Here is a 20,207-nt window from a genome sequence, read left to right as displayed (position 1 = left end):
CTCTCTCTCTCTCTCTCTCTCTCTCTCTCTCTCTCGCACACCTTCGTTGTGTTCAGTTCAGCCTCTCTTTTCAAGTGAAGAGTAACCTTATGTTTGTGTGGAGTACTAGATCCGAGCTAAATCCTTAAACACTTCCGCTGCACATGACATTGGTATCAGAGCTCTGTGCGTGCTTTGGTTTCGTGAACTCAAGGGAAGAATCAAGAACCCAAGCAGAACCAAGAACCAAGAACCAAGGAACCTCTCTCAGATTTTTTTCTCGAAGAAGCTTCGCGTCCTTGCCCCATACTTATTAGCAAATCCACCCTTAGTCCATTGCGCATCGGGTACGCTCTTGTCTTCATCGCTATGTCTTTGGACGAAGATCGACATCGGATACACAAAAATCCAGATCTTGAGTACCAGGATCTGCTTGCCTCGTATGTGGATATAGGAGTTGGTGCAAGGATACCCTCTTCTGCATTTGCATTCGCATGTAGCGTGCATTCACGTTCGTCGACAAGCAACCCTTGGAAATACCTCCGAGCACCCTTACCTTTCAGCTTCACCCACAATGTTTTCACAACAAGACTATTCGACAGGTAGTACTTGCTCGCAAGGTAGAGTCAACATCAAGGTTGGTATTATGCGACAGTAGTAAGGCTACCTAGTAACTTCTATGGTCGGTGGTTACATTGCAGCAGTACCTACATCCGCAGTATCCACAAGTTTGAAGGAGTTTTCATCGCCTTATGCATCCACAAGCATCAGAAGCAGTCAGCATCATAAGTACAAAAAGTATCCACAGGTAGAAGTTTTGATATTGTGTCTTTTCTTTAACGAGGGGATGTCACGTGCGCACTGCAATTGCGCCATGTGGACAAGCTTTGCTACAGTCTAGCATCAATCTTAGTTTAGCTTAGGATCTAGCCTAGCACTTTGTGAGCCTCTAGGCTCTAGCAGGACGTGCATGTGCAGGCAGGTCATAGTTGCATACCCTCTCTTGCACAATACAGTCAACTTGACATATAGGCATAGGAACAATCTCTTAAGTCACAAAGGAATAGTCCCTCAAGGCACTTATTAATAAGTGACATTTTAAGCATAAATTGTCAAAGTCGTGGGGGCTCAGTGGAGGACTAACTGGACCCAACCAAACTTTACTACTACACTCTCTTACAGTACATTCTTTATTGACAAAGGTGAATGATCCCCATTCAATAGTTCCTGAGAAGTAACTCCCCAGGTCGCTTATATAGGAATTCCTTGCTGGGTCGAGCAGTTCTCCACTGAGCCCCCACGACTTTGACCATTTATGCTTAAAATGTCACTTATTATTAAGTATCTAAAGAGACTATGTCTATAAGACTTAAGAGACTGTCCCTATGCCTATATGCCAAGCTGACTGTAGTGTGCAAGAGAGGGTTGTTAGATTTTTGGCATCTCAAGTGAACTGCCCAATGTGATCCCATTATTTCTTTTGGCTTTTAGGTATTTAGTTTACTTATTTGTCAAAGTCTGGGTAAGGCAATTTGGTGATGTTGCTATATAAGCAACCCCTTGCCTCCATTGTATACACATTCAATTATTCATTGCCAAGGTTGATTGATGAGGTAGTAGTATCTTTGTTCTAGTTCTTTTGTACCCAGACATGGTATTAGATTCACCATTTTGTAACAAATTGGTCTCATAGGTCATTTTGGCCTTTTGAAGACGTTAATATAACATTTTATTTTATTTCTCTCTCTCTCTCTCTCTCTCTCTACACGCTTTCGCATCGTCGACTTTGACATGGTATCAGAGCCACTTGGTGTAGCTCGGTGATTCAAGAACCTTGGTGTGGAGGAGCAACTTTGAAAAGAAGACCAAAATTTGGTGTCGCCCTACTGTTGTCGCTGTCCATACTCAGCAAGCCGCTAGCATTTCGAAACGCTAGTCGGCAGTGCCTCTTCGTAGCCCACGATGCCCTCCCCCCCCTGTGTTTAAAAACGCGTAGCTAGCAGCTTCCTTGACTGGGCGACGCTGTTGCCCCTTTTTTTGCTATGGGCGTGTTGAAACGCAAGCGACGGCATTGTGCACAACCCTTGGTGCACCTGCATTTTGAAACACTTGTCGGCAGCCTTTGGTGATGGCACCGCAACCCCACTCCATTCTCTTGCTGCGTTCTGAAATGCCTAGCCGGGGACGCCATTCCCAACAGCGTGTTAAAACGCTGTCTTGACTCCCCCCCACCCCCTCCCCCCTTCCTGCTTAAAGCTACTAGCGTTTTGCAACGCTGGAACGTGCCGTGCATCGGGAAGCTTTGGAGGTTGCCCAAGGGGCACCCAAAAGGGCAGAGCCAAATGGAGATGAAGGGAATCAACGATCAAGGAGCCCAAGATTTTTGGTGGTGGCTTGGGAAGTGAGGAAGAAATCTTTGGCCTCGGAAAAGACGAGCAGAGAGGAGCAATCGAAGGGGGGAGATTGGAGTTAAAGAGAGGGATTGCAAAGGGCAGTAGGACAACAAGAGCGGTTTGGGAGACGAAGAGGCATTCAAATTGTGGAGCTCTAGAGAAGGAGAGCAAGAGCAGCTTGGAGATTTTGAGACTTGGTGCGTGCAACCAGTTTTGGAGTGCGTGAAGGTACAAGATTTCTAGATTTTGCAACTTCAACATGGCCCCCCCTTGCTCGAGCGCCCGCGACGACAACGACCAAGACCAACAGCGGATTTACCATCCAGTTAGGCACCTATGCACCGGCACAATTCTCAAGGAACCTGGCAAATTGTTTGGCTCGAGATTGTGAAGTCGAAGGCAAATGAATGGAGGAGTTCGCTAGAGGACTCAGGACATCGGCAAAGGCAAGCTTGACAAGGATGGAAGTACCAGTACTCAGTTAGTTGCCTTGGTATCCACGAGGTACGACCACATGTGTTATGAATGTGACTCGACGCTTTGCTTGACTTGGGAGTTTGAAGCCAAAGGCAAAAGCAAGGACTCACAGGAAGACAAAGACAAAGGAAAACTGGACAGAGATTACGGTAATAAAGATTTGACAGAGGAGATCGGCATGGCACACGTGGCGGCGGCCACAGTGGCCTCGACGTCAGATTTCTAGTCAAAGTGCAAGTGTCACACTAGCTTTAGCCAGAGAGAGGCTTGTGAGTGGCAGAGAGGGGCAAAAAATACTCCGTATAAATAATTTGGACCCTTGTGTTGGAGTTCAAGTTATTGGTGTTCGAATCTGTAGGTCGGAGTTCAAGGCACATGCATCTGGCAGGGTACCAATCAGACGTCTAAAACACTACGGATGAGTGCACCAATCCATTGTTGTTGGCCCGATCATGGAGAGGATGTGTTCCACAGTTTATTATCTTGAAGTTTTATATTTTGGACGTGATGTGTTCAGAGTTCACGAATGGGTATTATTGGACGTAGTGTGGTCTACAGTTCAAATTTTCTACAAAGGAAATCGATGCTCAAGATGACATTATTTTCAGGTACAAAGTTGTTGACTTTGACAAGGGTATGCAACTATGACCTGCGTGAACATGCACGTCCTGCTAGAGGCTCACAAAGTGCCAGGCTAGATCCTAAGCTAAACTAAGACTGACGCTAGACTGTAGCAGAAGCTTGTCCATGTGGCGCAACTGCAGTGTGCATGTGAGAGTGAGTTTGTCCTTGGTCGGAGAGTTAGACACAAAGGGGGTTGGGGTTTGGGCGAACTCATGTAGAGAAGATTTCTTTCCTCTTCTATGGTCCTTTTTAGGCTCACCACGCCCAAGGGCTTCCACTGTAGGAGCATCTGAGTCATCAGTCTCTATGACCTCGACACGTGCTTCTGGGCTAGGCGGCACAGTAAGGCCAGCTATTGTAAGGACATGGAAGATGGGGTATCCTTAGGCTAAGATTGAATAGAGACCACATAACAAGGCATAGACTCAGTAGCTTCCAACCACTCAAGTAGGTCTTCCACTGGCCCGTCAGGTGGAGGATGTTCCAGTTCGGGGTTGGACTCCACTGACAAAGGTCTATGATACACCATTGGATCCATCCCCCCTTCAAAGCGAATGGGTTTTGTTGGGGATCAAGGAGTATGAATCCACATTGCTTTAGTGTGCCGTAGCCATGGTCTGACAAACGAGCAAGGGGAAGCTGCCCTCGACTTGGGGAAGGTGAACCACGATAAAATCCAAGCTGAAGGTGCAGTTGTGTACTTGGAGAGAGACCTTATCCACTATGCCCAAGGCGTAGACTATCCTCTGGTTGGCCAAAGTAACTATGAATGGGGCAGGTTGGGTAGGTTGGAGACCTAATGCCAACATAGTGAACTTAGGCATCAGGTTGATGGCAAATCCACCATCAACTATCACCCTGGAGATCTGGCGCCCGAGAAACAGTGAGACGAGGGTTCGTGTAATGAGTGAGAGAGGTAGTAGGATAGGAGATCATGTAAGACTTTGATGGATGCATAGGGAGGTTCGCACTTGCGTACAAAGATTAGATAAGTGCAAGGGTGTCACCTCGAAAAGCCGCATCCAGCCGAAGCATGTCATAGAACGATACTTGCTGGAAGGTGTTCTTCAGGATATCCTCTGCTGTACACTTCTCTTTGTATCATCGCCTTCTCTGGTACCTTGATTTGCTGTAGGTCGGTTGCTGCTTTCAAGAAGGCCCCATTGATATCGGAGAGTAGAGAAGTTTTTTTGTCCTTGGCACTAGTGAATGGCTTGTTAGCTACTGGAGGAGGTGTATTCATCGGTGAGACAGGTGATAAAAGAGTGGAACTTGCTGGAAGACCGAGGCTGAGGTCTGCCCTCTATGCCCGAGTGAGGACACCAGCGGGCCCCTCTACTTGCTGCAAAACTTGTCTTCTCAAGGGGCAACCACATGGGCAGAAGGTGGCGGCTGAGGGATGGTGCTAATTGCGATCATATTGATCTTTGGAAACGTGAATTCTGGTGGGCTTGGACTTGGGCTCGAAGATGTGGAAGCTTGCTGCTTTGGACAGTCCTTACTGTTGTGATCCTTGGCATTTGAGCAATGTTGGCAAGGAGGAGACACTTTGGAAAGGGTACATTTAATCTGGTAGTGCCCACATTCTCCGCATCTATAGCACAAAATGGGTCGATTGGATGGGCGAGACGGGGGGCAAGGTGGTCTCAGGGTCTGGTCCTGCTGCATGGAGGTGGATGATGACATGTAGAAGCTTTGAGGGGCTAATGGAGTGTTAGCATGATAAAAGAGGTGAGATGGAAAAGTACCTTGCATAGGAGGGATAGTCAGCAAAGGGGCATGTGATTTGGATGGCCATAGGGAGAAACCATGTTGCAGACAGGCGCCAACCCTCGTTGAAGAGGTGCCAATCCTTGTTGAAGAGTAGGAGCGAGGCTCTATTGTAATTGCCGCAATCCCTTTAGGTAGTAACAATCTTTGTCTTCATCTCTGGGATTTTCACAGAAGTGGCAACAAGTCCTAAGCAGTCATTCTTGTGGAGGATGCTCTTGAGAGCGACATGAGCTACGCCAGACACGGGCTTAGACTCTCCCAGCTACTTCAAGTCGGAGAGTCTCTCCCAGATTCTATCGAGAAGTCTTGGGGAGAGCCTTCTCCACCCATTGCTCGACTATGAATTCTCTTGGTTGTTGGGGAAACTTGGCAACGAAAGACTTCTTGCTATGAGTTCTACAAAAGTCTCATCGGGTTGGAGCACCAAGCTCTCCAACTCATCCATGACTTGCTCTTGAAAATCCCCGGTCTGAAGGCTTCACAAAACCGTTGTCTCAGTATCACCCAATTCGTAAATTTGTTCTCAGCAAACTAATTGTACCGTTTGTTTACTAAGCCATCCAAGGTTGACGAGAAGAGCAGTAGGTAGGCATCTTCTCAGTTGAGGCCACGACCTTTGCAGAGAGTTACAAAACTCCTCCCGTGGTCGTCTCCATCCTTTGTGGAGAGTCCCTTGAAAGTCGAAAACTTTATGTTCACCTTGTCCAAAATGCTTGTCAGCTCCTCTACTGCGGCCTGCTCAACAACCGCTTGTAACACAGTTGGTTGGAATTGTACTTGGAGAGGTGACAGGGGTGGTGAGGAGCTAGCTGGTTGAGGTAGATGCTAGAGAGGGTAGTGGCAGAGGGGGGCGGACTTCTACTGAGAAAGGCTGATGCTTTCTATGATAGTACTATAGAAGACTCCATAGGGGGACTTGGTCGATCGTTAGACTGCCTTGTATGTGTCATGCAGTAGCAATAGACTCACCCAACCTTCGGGCAAGAAGACCCTTGAACTTGCTGGACAGTCTAGACCCATTGGACCAAACCCAACTCGACCAGGCTAGACTCGACTCGACTCGACTCGACTATACCCCAGTTGACGGGGGCGAGAGTGGACTAGACCAATCTAGACGAAGTTGAACGAAGACCAAAGTAGACTCGACCAGGCTAGACCAAACCAGTGTAGACCAAGGCGAGAGTCTAGACCAAGCTGGACGAAGGCGAAGACCAGCTAGTGTAACAAACTTGGACACCCCAAGTCAAGATTCTACCGCGACACAGCAGAGATTCACTTAAAAACAGTTCACAGAAGACGACACGGCCTGACGTAGTTCCATGGCCAAAGGTATTGGCCCCAATGATTGGCGCCCCTTTCGGTATTTCTTTTTATTTTAATGTGTGTGCAAAGTACAAAGAGAGCCCACTGGTGCTCACTCTTAGACTCTGCGTCCAGATGCTCTGAAGAGTGAGTCCCTGTGGACTTGATTATTCTTACAAGGGATGCCCAAAAGCAGAGCCCCAAATTCTTTTAAACTCAAAAGCAAAGTTCCCAAAAGCAATTGGTCTTTCAAAAGCTGCTAAAAAAAGCCAGCGCAATTTATGCACAGCGTATGGACTGGTACGCCATCAACGTAATTTCCGGAAAAACTATACAGACAGTCCATCGCAAATTCAGGCGGGATTTCCGGGCCTGCTGTCATGTCAGCATTCAGCCGCCGGCGCATTTTAGGGGCCTTCGTCCTCTGGCCATAAGAAGGGTGCCACGTCACCAGTTTGTGACATACCCCCCTCTTGAAAGAATTGTAATCGACCTTGATTACGCGTGCAAAGCAGACAGAGGCCATAAACTGTCTTAGTAGACACTGACTGTTAGTACCGACGCACTAGACACAACACATCTAGCACTTGTACAAATCGATAGTCACATCACCGGACCTCACAGATGCCCAATTAACTAATCCTTATTGCAATCATGTCTATAAAGATTTATGAGACTGAAATGTTGTAGTCATTTCGTCTTTCAGTTCCTGCACTCAAACAAGTCAAGTACAAATCAATAATTTTCATTTTCATTTTCGGGAATTCCGGTTCATAAAGTCATTCAGCAGAATAATGTCAGCCCATCAGTATCCTTAACCCAAAGGGACATCAGTGACTCTAATCAAAATAGGGGTAATCCGTTGACAAAGGAGCGGAGTGACTCCCCTCTTGTACAAACCCGTTGCACTAGATTCACCTATGGTGAAATTGGGGTTCTATCGGAGTAGATTATGCTAAACCGAATGCTTCAAGGTAAAGTTCCAAAATCTGAGGAGTATCTTCTAGGTCCTCCTCCTCCATCCACTTCGCATCCAATGGAGGATAGTTCTTGAATTTAACCAAGAACTGCCTAATCACTTTACCTTTTATCTTTCTTTTCTTGTGTGTCAAAATCTGTTCTGGAACGAGTATCTCCTCGTTTTCCTCCACTTCGGGTTGCTCATCAGGCTCCCCATCATCGGGCACATGCGCCTTTAAAAGGCTTTATAGACTCACATGAAATGCATTGTGAATCTTCCAAGTATCGGGCAGCTTCAGTCTAAAGGAGACATCATTTATCTTTTCGTTTATCTGGAAAGGGCCATAATACCTCATGCCAAGCTTTGGAAAAAGCCGCTCCTTTCCTTTTCATTTTCTTAGGCGTGCCTTCTCAAAACATAAGAGCGCCCAATCGTCCTCCTTTAATTCCAAATCGTGGCGATGTCGATTTGCTGCCTTCTTATGTCTTTCTTGAGATTTCTCTAAAGCCTCCCTGACCTTGGCAAAAGCAGTGTCCAAGTCCCTCGTGTACTAATTATCCTGGGTTTGGGGAATGTTTTGATCTACTAGTTGATTCCCTTTTCCCCTTATTTTCTTGTGCCCTGGGACCTGTGGGTAGCGTCTTTCGCTTTCCTTGTCCATTGGCACGTGAGAGTCAATCCTTAGAATCCTAAGATGCACTATCATCTTATTCTTCCTTCTCTGGAATCCTTTGATGAACTTGCATCTGATTTCCTTAATTCGTCGGAACCCTTTGATTCTCCAGAATCCCGTGATGAGCCATCATTTGGTTTTCTTGATTCATTCTCTTCATTGGCAGACTCCTGCCTTTTTGAGGTGGATACTATCTTGCCCGTCGCATAAGTCAATGAGTCGGCATGCATTCCAAATGGTTGCTTAGTCATGTCCCATAAGTCTCTGAATGGAGTCAGACTTCTGTTTTAAAGCATAGTCTTGAATCTCTGTAGCAAATCATAGCAAAACCGCTCAATCTGGTCTTTCAAAAGAACCTTAGACAAGTATCCCAAAACCTCTAGGCAGTAGTCATCCAATGTATCTTTCTCTATCATTTTCAAGCGATGCCAAGGCACAATAACATCTCTTGCATATTCATCGTTCTTTTCACGTAAAATGCCGCCTTTTCTCCCTGGAATGTTCTGAGAACCACGCTCCAGAGAAGGTGACATCAAACTGTTGTTCAACTCAAGGGCTCGATGGGTGTCCTGGCCTGACTCCCTTCGTTGAACTCCTTTGTTTTCTTGTTGATCTGATCATTGTCAAAAGAGGACGACCTCTCCTCCTTTAAACGGCTAGATGCCATGCCTTCTAGACTTTATTTCAAAAATCTTCTTCAAAAGAATCTTGTCTTAGGTGCTTAGAAATTTAAGAAGCTTCTTGGCACCCTCGAACACTTCAAATGGCGTCTATCCGGTGTGTCGTTGTAGGCAAACTCCACCAAGGGCAAATAGTTTTCCTATCTAGTCTTTTGATCCAAAGAAGAAGACTTCAACAAATTCAAAACCATTGAATCGGCTATTTCCAAATTGCCCATCTGTTTGCGGGTGGAACGAGGACGATAATTGCAACCACGTGCTAATGTTCTCCCAGATTGCCGTTCAAAACAACTAGTAAATCGGGGATCTTTGTCCGAAACAATGGACTCATTCATGCCATATATTCAAATAGTTTTGCCAAAGGATCGGGCTTAATTGTCTTCTTTACTGCAGAGTAGTGACCCTGCTTACTGAATCTGTTGATGACTGTCAAAAGGCCATCATGCCCATTCTGTGTCTTCGGGAGATCAAAATGAAATCCATTGCAATACTTTGCGAGGGGCGGGTGGGAATGGTTAAAGGTTGGAGTAATCCCCGTGTCTTATGCCCGCCAAACTTGACCTTCTGGCATACTAAATAATTGCTAATAAAGTCGTTCACACCCTTCTTGAGTCTCGGCCAAAAGAAATAAGCTCCACACCTTTCAAGGTGGTGTCGATGCTGCGGTGACCCGTAAAAGATGGACAATGGCACTCAGTCAAAAGACTTTCCCTCAACGGCTGTGTAACGCACAACATCGTTTTCTCAAGTAGCCATCCCGTATGGAATATCTCACTACTACCTCCCCATTCTGTATTCGAGTGAATACATCCAAAAAAAATCCGGATCTGTGGCGTACTGATCAACCATGTCCTCCAAGCTTCTATGATGAATCGCGGAAATAGCCAAGACTAACGGCTTCCGAGACAAAGCACCTGCCTCTTCTGTCCTTGAACATGGACAATCTGGAAACGAAAATGTGACAAGATGTTAGCCCACCGCATCTGCTTTTCCGAAAGTTGCTTCTGTAATAAGAAGTAGCGTAAACTCTGATGATCAGTGAAGACCGTAAAATCGACTCCGAGTAGGTAATGTTGCCACTGAGTAAGAGCATGGATAACTGCCAAAAGCTCTTTCTCATAAATCTGTGCTGTCAATTTTGGCCTTGAAAACAGGCGGCTTTCATAGGCAATCACATGGCCTTCTTGCATTAAGACCGTTCCCAGACTATGACCATAGGCATTACAATATACTTCGAATGTCTTTTGCAAGTCTGGCAAAACCAACATTGGTCGAATAGTCAATTTCTCTTTAGAGGCCTGAAAGGCAGTCACCTTTGTGGGTCCCCCCGAGGAAGGGACTCCTTTCTGTGTCAGAATGTGCAAAGGGGAAGCTACCTCTGCAAACTTTCGAATGAACCGCCGGTAGTAAGAACATAAGCCGAGGAAGCTTCTAACTTCATGAACTTTCTTCAAATCGGGCCAATCGCGGATAGTTTCAATCTTGGCCGGGTCCATCTGTACTCTTGCTGTTGAGACGATGTGTCCCAGAAAGTGTATCTTCGGCAAGAAAAAAAAATCACTCTTTTTCATATTTATAAGCAAAGTATGCTTCCTCAGTGTCTGGAAAACCCACCAATGATCGATACTCTCTAAAAAACCAAAAAGTTGTTCTTAAAGCTGTCTTGTAGGCGTCTCCAGGAGCAATACAGATCTGATGATATTCACTCTTCATATCAATTCGGCAAGTAGAATTCTGAAGTCCGTCGAGTATATCGATCAAATTTGTTCTGGTTCATTGGTTCTTTATTTTGGCCTCGGCTACTCTGTAAGGTGGCCGGTTCGGTGGTGTACGAATCAATCATTTGATCTTCACAATGTAAAGGAGGTAACTCGCTTTGTATGCCTTTAGAGAAACAGTCAGCCCCTAATGCAAAAAATATTGTTGTTCTTTTTTCGAGGTCAAAACATATTCGACCTTCAAACATCATTCAGTTCTCTCAAGAAAATCGAGTCAAGAAACCGAATTTCATCAAGTACAATCTCTTTGCCCTTCATTTGTCAAAGTCTCTTTCTTAGCTCGATAGTCAACCACGGGATTGTTCTTGTGGTACCAAGGGATTTGGAGGAGGACGTCACAACCTTCCTAAGGGCATTACGTAGAAGTCCTCTTGCCCTAAATACCCCTGACATTGCAAACGAAGTTTGCCAATGATCGGTGTAATGGCAACATCCCGTCCGAGTGCCGCTAGAACTGCCTCCGCCTGTGGCCTCAGCCTGTCGGGCGTAATTCCAAGTCGAGCCGCCAATTCAAGAAGTTGGCCCCAGCTCCTCCATCAAAGAAAAATGAGGGCTTCCTGATCTTTCACTCTGTCCCAAGGGCGGCAAAGTTTTGTACTTTCGTTCATTTGATTTGGTTCGGGCCCCACTCAATGTGGTACTAGTTCTGCTTTCATCTTTCCTTCTCTTCCGCACTCGGCTACTGTTCTGTAACTCTCAAGTTTATCTTCTGGTGGTCCTTTGAGTTCTGGTCCATCTCTTTTTGCGTATACAGGTTTCGCTTTTCCGCACTTGTTCTATCCTTTCGGCTTTCCTCCCTACCCGAGAGAAGAAGCAATGGCTACATGCCATCTCAAGTAAATCTTATCAATCGGGTAATTCTTCAGGTGTCTCGCCAATCTCGGGTCCCTAGAGTACTTAATCAATTTGTTCACGCATATGCCAACCTGCAGTTGAAGTTTGTACTCCGTTCTGGCAAACTTGTCCGGATTTTTTTTTGCTTAAATCTTCATTCTTTTCTTCAGTTCCAATGCCGGATTTTCAACTTTTCTTTGCCTTCTCACTGAGAGGTGTCATCTCTTGTCAGGTTCTTCACAAGAACCCATGTGTAATTTGGGATTCTTTATGGCTGTATGCTTTGTAAGACAGAGTGATGAAGACTGGAGCGCGCCCGATGCGTGATGTATGAAGGGTGGGAGTGCCTAATAAGTCCGGGGTCGGGACACGAAGATTCTTTCACAAAAACAGTGCGTGTTGTAAAAAAAAGGATCGGATCCTCCGTAGAAGAAGAATCTTTCCTTGCTCTGATACCACTGTAACAAACTTGGACACCCCAAGTCAAGATTCTAGCGCGACACAGCAGAGATTCACTTTAAAACAGTTCACAAAAGACGACACGGCCCGATGTAGTTCGTTGCCCAGAGGTATTGGCCCCAAAGATTGGCGCCCCTTTCGATATTTCTTTTGATATTAATCTGTGTGCAGAGTACAAAGAGAGCCCACGGGTGCTCACTCTCAGACTCTGCGTCCAGATGCTCTGAAGAGTGAGTCCCTGTGGACTTATTTATTCTTACAAGGGATGCCCAAAAGCAGAGCCCCAAAATCTTTTTAAACTCAAAAGCAAAGTTCCCAAAAGCAATTGATCTTTCAAAAGCAGCTAAAAACAGCCAACGCAATTTACGCAAAGCGTACATGCTGCTACGTCATTGGCGTAATTTCGAGAAAAAATGTACGGACAGTCCAGCGCAAATTTCGGCCCGGAAATCCGGGCCTGCTGCCACGTTAGCATTCAGCCTGCTGGCTCATTTCAGGGGCCCCTCGTCCTCTGGCCATTAGAAGGGTGCCACATCACCTGTTTGTGACAGCTAGACCAAGCTGGAGGAAGGCGAAGGTGGACTAGACTAGGGTAGACCGGACCAGTCTATAGACTAGGGTAGACCGGACCAGTCTAGACTGGCAGACTAGACCAGGTGAGAGACTAAACCAGCTAGCTCCTCGACCATGTATGATGTATGATAAAAGGAGTGAGAATTCAGTTGTGGTCACATTGGGCGTGCCAAAAATGAGCGCACCCGTAGCAAGAAATCTATGTTGTGCTCTTTATTGTGGGTGATCCTCAATGCAATATGCAAGAATCTCACTCTAAACATAAAGCAACACTGTAGAGCAATGGAACAAAGCAAGACTCAACAACAAAATCCAAACCCAATGGAAGCTTGACTATACTCATAGACCAATAGTAACTCTGGCTGGCAGCACACTCAGAGGGTGTCGACGCTCCAACTGTACAGGGAGAGTGTAGGCGTGCAAGTGATTGACTGAAAACAAGACTCTAGACTTAATGACTCATACAACGCATACGACCCATAGATATCCCAAAACGAATTGGGCATATATACAAACATAGAGGCAGCCAACGGCTAATACAAGTATCTTTGACAGTTCAGCTATGCCCATCTCCGAACTGTGGTGGCAGTGAACTCGCCACGGTGTCCTCTAGACCACCACTCCCTCTGTCTGCCACGTGTCACCGCCCAGGCGAGAGTCCACCTAGTGTGAACCCAAGGGCAACTGTAACTTCTTGTGGAGTGCAAGTGACACTGTAGCCCTGCTACGGTCTCCACTTTTTGTATGTAGGCTGCTAATTCCTTTTGCAGTTTCGAATCATCATGTCCTCAATTCTATTTGCATTTTCTTACTTTCGTAGTGTGCTTTAGAGCCTTAGCAACCTTCAATTCAACCGGTTATTGGGCTTGTACCTCTTCTTTCAAATTTGCATACACTTCGTCCATCAACAAGTCACACGGTACATTCTTTTGGGCTTGGAGTCTATCAATCCATTCCTTCTTGTCACATGACGTGTATCTCTCTCCAGATGTGCATTTTGTATGCCTCCATCATCTTGTTGAGCTATCGTTGCAAGCCTTTTAGAGCACGGTGACCTGGTCCCCTCCCTCTTCGTTGACGATAGGAATTGGTCGTTTTAGTGTGAGGTTGCTTTATCATTTTCCTCCCTCAACAAATGGAGGTCAGTTTCCATGGAGTTCCATAGTCCAGGCTCTATTTAGAAAGTGGCTTCTGTTAACTAAGTGGACCTCTGATGTATGTGCTTCAGCTGGTGGAATGTTTCAGCTGGGGGTGTGCTTAAGCTATGGCTCTGCTTCTGCTGGCTGTAATTAATTAAAGCAAACCATAGTTCCAATGGCCAGGGATGGATTAAGTTGATGTTAACCAATGTTGGCAGCAAAGCAAAGGCCAAGGGTCCCATAGGGATATTCTGAAATGATTGTGATAGGCAGAAACCTGTAAGAGAATAGACTGTTTGAAATTCATGCTCCATTCGTTCGTAACGAGAATCAGCTTATCCATAGTCTTGGGTTGTTAATGACTTGCGCATAATAGTATCCAGTGTGGAAAATGTAATGGTGCGGTTATCACTTTTTATTGTTTTCTTTATTGTAGGTTTCTGAAAGAACATAGAAGCAAGGTGAATCCCAACCCTGGATTTTTATCGGCTTTGCATGAATATTCCTGTTTCTTGGATGAAAATAGGCTGGATGTTCCAACAAAAGCAAGCTCAGCTGGTATACCATGGCACTTGGATATATTAAAGGTGATGTTCTTTTCAACCATTATCTTGTATTACATAAAAGAAAGTAACAATTTCAGCTTTTTGGCAGAAAGAAGACTCCATTGGAAGTGTGTTATTGGATAAAGATGTCATTTCTTTTGGCCGTGGTGCAGATTGCTATATGATTCTAGATCACACATCAATATCTCGACAGGTGTGCTTCTTGGTTTCCTTGGTTGATGCTGTTGTTTTGAACAACTATTTCACTGTGGCATCACAACTTTTAACCAGGATGATGTTCGCTGAGACATTTCTTAATAAAGCTGCTTTTGACACTTCGATAATTTGATTGCAAATTGTGTTGCTTAGCACCAAATCACTCAGCATCAGAAGAAAGTGTAGCAAGTTGACAACTACAATAATTAAAACAACCAAGAAAGCAAACAAACAGAGAAAACAGATGAGTGAACACATCAAACTTTCAGTTCAGGGGTGCCTAATGGTGACACATCTCATGGTTTAATATCAAGGAGAGAATTAGTATTTTGCAGACTTTTCAGAGAAACAAATATAGGTACTATAAGTTAGAGCCCGGGAATGTGTAAAACGCGGCAGGATTTGCGAATCATGGAACTGTTGATGTGGTCATCTGTGCGGCATGTTGATGAGGCACTGCGGACGTTGATGATGTGGCAGTTGGGGACGAGTAGTTGATGCATTGTCCTAGCAATCATTTGTTTTTTGAGGGTGCCATGGAACCGGTTTTTATGCTGTCAGCCAAAAACCTGCCCGTAGGGCTGTAGACTTTAGCTTTCACCTGATCTTTACTTGGAACTTTACGACAGTGGAACTTCACTAATAAACCTGTGAATGGAATTCAACATTTAAAACAAAAACACGGCTTGGCAGTCAGAGTGCTTCCAAGTGGACAATGACACCTTGTTGGCTCCATAGGCTGGCACCCCTTTCGATATTTCTTTATTCTTATTACACTTGAGAAAAACCTGTAAACTTCTACAAGCTGTCCTACTTTTATCGGGCTGAAATTCCCCTACTCTAACCCGATTTTGGTAGCATAACCATAGTAGAAGTCTCCACAGACAAAATCCCAAGTAAACAATGACTTTCCACGCGCTTTAGAGCACTTTACAAAACCTGGCGAGAATTACAACATGCTGAATTCTCTGTTTTTGGCCCCCAATTTGCACCAAAACACCTGTTCAGTGATTCCCTAGCTTCTCGAAAGCTCTTGGAACATGTAGGCATCGAAATTGGCCAAAACCCTAAACCTGCAAAGAATTACAGCAAGCTGTAATTCGCTGTTTTGCGCTCCGATTCGTGTGCCGATCACTCCTGCGGGTAGCCCTCGAGCTTCCGCACTTGTAGGTCACTTGCCCTTTGAATTAAACAAGATTCTTCGCATGAAATCTCTCTAAATTGTGCTGTACAAGCACCCAAGGCTTTCCCGAGGTCCCTGGCAATATATTCCTTGCAGTTTAGGTGTGAAACCCTAAACCTGCAAAAAAACAAAGCAGGCTGTAATTCCCTGTTTCACATCATTTTGAGCAAAGCAAACACGTCTACGCGTGTCTCAGAAGCTCCCACACGCAATGGGACAATTCCCTTTCGAATCGGACAAGTTTTCATGCGAGAAAACTCTCCGTTTTTGCAATCCTTTGCGATGGAAGTGTTCGTATGTGAAGGGAATTAGCAATTGGCTAATCCAATTCTTGTACAAAAGGCTCTTGCCTTGGCAAACGCGCATAAAACCCCTAGAACTATACATGGTCATATGAGAAGCCCAACTAGAGGGGCTTTACATATATGCAAAGGGGAGAGAGATGCGTGAGAGCAAATCATCGCGCTGCAAGAGACAAGGGAGAAGGCAAGCTTTCCATTAAAGCTGTGATCACTTGCACCCACTACTCAACACACACTACTCATACACACAATGTAGCACAATAACTCAAAATTAGCCTCTAGCCTAAAAAATGGGCGCCCCCTCTCGGGATGAGCTTCTGGAGAATAAGAGTTGACTTGCAAGTTTCTCTCCTACTATCAGGTGTCTCGTTTGCCCCTTTTGGTTTAATTCCTAGTACCCACCAACTTATAAAGTCCTGCCGCGGGCCCTCAATGACTTTAACTGAGCCTAGACACTACTTTACTAGTCGGATTCCAATGCCAATCGGGCCAACCATCTCGTGCTGCTTGTCTTGACTCCTGCAGGTGAAACTCTCGGTCAATGGCCGTTTCACACTAGCCATGCAATGTCCAGGCATTTGTGATCTTAACAAGAGGGTCCCAAAATTAAATAAAAATCAAGGGAAAGAAACCAACAAATATATATAGTGGTTGTCACAGTCTTGTGACATAGCCTATGGGTATCTCATCAGTACCTTGAGTATGATACCTAGAGGGGATGCGCAACATGATGCTCCTTGGTCTCGAGATGAGATGTTCTGCATACTAGTTATCATTACATTGTGGAACGTTTGGCAAGTGCGTTGCCGTCACGTTCTCAGTGCTGCACCATCCTCTATTGTGGACATCCTTGCAGACATTTGGATGGATATTATCCACACTCTATGTAGCCAGTGGAATTTAGCAATGGGTTCCTCGAGGGCAACCGAGGAGTGCAGGTTTTGTTTTCTCAGATGATGGGCTCACTTCCACATGTTTTTGATTTTTTTCAGAGGCCACATGCAGTGACATACTCTCCACCACAGTGGTTCATCCTGCACTGCTCCCATACCCCACCTTGAGCAGTTGCATTTGGTGGATTCTTCCATATCTAGCTTTGGTATTTCTCAGCTCTAGACATCATGCGAGATAGGCTATTTCTAGCGTCTGAGGATTCTTTTGTACTCAGATTTATAGAGATGATCTTTCACAAGAGAACGAGAGAGAGAGAGAGAGAGAGAGAGAGAGAGAGAGAGAGAGAGAGAGAGATGAAATGAAATGAAATGTTATATTAACGTCTTCAAAAGGCCAGAATGACCTATGAGACCAAACTGATACAAAAGTGGTGAATCTGTTACAACGTCTGGGTATATTAGTACTAAAGTACTAAGTGTGAAAATAAATGTAAATAAATGTGAAAAACTAAATACAAAGTATTAAATAAACTTCTTAGGAGCATTCTGGGTGTCTGGTTAGAATGCTTCTAATCCTTTGTTGTAGTCTCCTCCGGTGAAGTGTGCTTCTACATCTCGGTCGTGGTCGTCTCGATTTCCTAAGCTCAATCGCCCTGTCAATGAGGGTGCCTTTGGTATGAATGTGGGTACTCCTTTGTGCTGGCTGCTGGCCTCCTGCTTCTCCTTCCACTCCTGCTTCTCTCGATCCAAAGAAATCTGTGATCTGCCTCTGAGGTTGTAGTGCTCTTTGTCTTCTCATTAGATTATCTCTGTGTCGATGTAGTTCCAGTAAGTACAAGCCTAAGCATCTTTGATCTTGGTATCGCATGACTCTATCTAGAGGTCCAAAGCCTTCTTTAAATAGGCAGTGGAAACGCCCACGTATCTCACAGTATACGGTGCAATGGCATATGTAGTGTAATTCTGTCTCCGGCTCCATTCCGTATAACTTGCAAATTCTGCTCTCAGGTGGGATTCCCCTGAATCTGCCAAATTCAATTTCCAGCTGATGTGAGGATGTACGAATCTGACCAATAGCACATCTCAAACCATGAGACGGGTGGGTATCCATGTAGCTCGGGCGAATCACAAATCCATCTTCAGATAGCTGTAGGAAGTTTTCTTTGTAGTCGGCCATCTTCGTGCCCAATTCTTGTGTAGGGTCTACCCATGTCCTCTTAGTATCCAACTGTATAAGATCCTGAAGGATGATTTTACGCCAGGCCTCATGAGTCCTGACTCAAGAAGAGATGATATAAATCCTTCTCCAGTTTGGCTAAAAATGCCCTTTTCTTACGATGTACTATACGCTGAAGAGCAATTCGAGACTGCTTATTGTGCGCTCCTTGCCGCACTGTCGAAGCAAGGGACTTGCCAATACACCGTGTGCGAGCCACAAACGGCTCCAAGCACACAACAAGCCTAAACTAGCAAGCTCAAGAAAACAAAGGGTGTGTCACTCACCGCTCTACGCTCGCCTTCGTGGTGGATTCCTCGCCGCGATGAAGAAGAAGCTGCAGTCGTGCCGCGCTCAACCGCTTCGCCGCCGTCGTGCCTTCGTAATGCTCGATCGCACACACACTCTCCCTCTCTCTCTCTCTCACACACACACACACACACACAAGGAGGTGAAGAAGAAGAAGATGGAGATGGAGATGGAGCAAGAGCACTCTTCTATTGCACAAATGAGAGAATGAGTAAAAATTAGGTTTAGTTGGCTTTTATAGGAGCTCACCCCATTCACACTTGGGCGCCCATGCTTAGCCAACTAACCCTAGCATGTTCGTGTTAGAGTGCGCCTCTCATCGGCGATCACTCCTACCCTTTTCCTATTGGTCCGACAAGCCCGGTACCTGACTCTAAATAATACAACGTTTATAGATCATAGGGTGTCCGTGTGCCGTGAGGGTTAACACTTATATGTGATGATCCCAAGTGCCAGCTCTTTCTGGACCTGGGTTCTCGTCTCTCTGCATTCCTCGTCATACTAACTGTTTTGAGGCATGTTCCCATATCCTCTCTTCTGATCAGGTTGAGTATGTGGGTATGCCTCTTGTGCTGCTCCATGTAGTATCTGTGTTAACTGAGAAGTAATCTCCTCTACAGTATATACTGGCTCGGCTGCCCACATCCTATCATAGATCTTTTCCACATAGACTGAATCAGTCGCTGGCGTGAAAGTATATCTTGTGTGTGTCTTCTTCCTTTGTACTTGAGAGGCATTGTATTGGAAGGAGATTGATAAGGTCAAGAGAGCATGATCCACTGCAATCCCAACCGGTCTGGGTCCCACCTTAAAGTCCTCGATACTAGAAATAAAGCTTGGTGAAGTCATGACATAATCCACTGTACTGGCCCCATGCCTGTGCGGGAAGCATGTGAATCCCCCAGATAAAGGGAAATTCTTTAGACCATTAAGTATGGCCAAACCATGTATAGTTGCCATCTCCATGAGATGTCTCCCATATTCAGTGTGTTCTTTATCCTGTGAGGTTCTAGTAAGCCCCCTCTGTGATAAATCCACTTCTCTGAGCATTTCCTCAGAAGTATCATAGAATATTGCTTGAGAGTTGGCCGTTCTGGCATTAAAGTCTCCTAAGAGAACAATGTCTCCATCTCTAGAGAACTCCCATATGTCATTATTCAATATGGAGAAAGGGGACTGTCCTTTAGGTGAGGAGTAGACTGATGTACTTGGAGGGAAGTAGCATATAGCGATATATAGAAATCTACCTGTCTCGGCTCTCACCCTCACCCACATATACCTTGCTTGCTCATCTTTCCTGATAATCTGTAGTAGTGGTTTCAGCTCCTCTTTAAATAAGACTGCTACTCCTCCTGAACCCCGGCTACCCCGTAGAGATCTCTTTTCTGGTCGACCAGCTGTTTCCCATAAATAACCCTTCACATGTGGCAGAAGCTGTCCCGGTATCTGGTGTGTCTCTGAGTAGAAAACTATGTCTCTGTCCCTAAAGGTATGTTCAAAGGCACCTACATCTAGCCTATATGATCCATTACAATTCCACGCCGCTATCCGGAGCGTCGCCCCATAGGTCTCGCACCGTCATGATGAGCGCTTTTCCAGAACCACTACTTTCCCTCCTCTATAAAAGGCGATTTTCCCCTTTTCTCTTGCTGCCCTGATCTCTGGCATCAACTCTTGCATGTGTGCCACTTGTGCCAATGTAAGGTCATCTCCCAGGAAAATACCAGTTTTCTTAAGAGTTGGCCTCTTCTTTAGAAATTCTTTCCTTATTTCTATATTCGGGAAGCGGAGAATAAGTGCCCTATCCTTTACGTTTCCCTTCTCATCGATTCCTTTCTTGCCCACTCTCCATGCACTTGTGTGAGTGGGCTCTGTGATGCCCATGCGTTGTAGGAGTT

General features: G+C 45.4%; 1 protein-coding gene across 4 annotated transcripts in view; it reads left to right on the top strand.

Annotated features, from left to right (window-relative positions):
* LOC147436397 (uncharacterized) overlaps positions 1-20,207 on the top strand; it is an 85,694-nt gene that overhangs the window by 49,079 nt on the left and 16,408 nt on the right. The window contains exons 5-6 of one of the 4 annotated variants that reach the window (XM_086489313.1): positions 14,172-14,232; positions 14,300-14,404. In XM_086489313.1, the coding sequence (XP_086345439.1) occupies positions 14,172-14,232; positions 14,300-14,404 (166 nt within the window). Of the gene's footprint in view, positions 1-14,081; positions 14,233-14,299; positions 14,405-20,207 lie in introns of all 4 variants that reach the window. The other 3 variants (XM_086489311.1, XM_086489315.1, XM_086489314.1) reach the window with 3 other exon arrangements.

The sequence above is a fragment of the Adiantum capillus-veneris genome, chromosome 18 (genome assembly GCF_014529385.1).
Source record: "Adiantum capillus-veneris isolate H3 chromosome 18, ASM1452938v2, whole genome shotgun sequence".
NCBI lineage: Eukaryota > Viridiplantae > Streptophyta > Polypodiopsida > Polypodiales > Pteridaceae > Adiantum > Adiantum capillus-veneris.
This window is presented reverse-complemented; position numbering and strand designations above follow the sequence as displayed.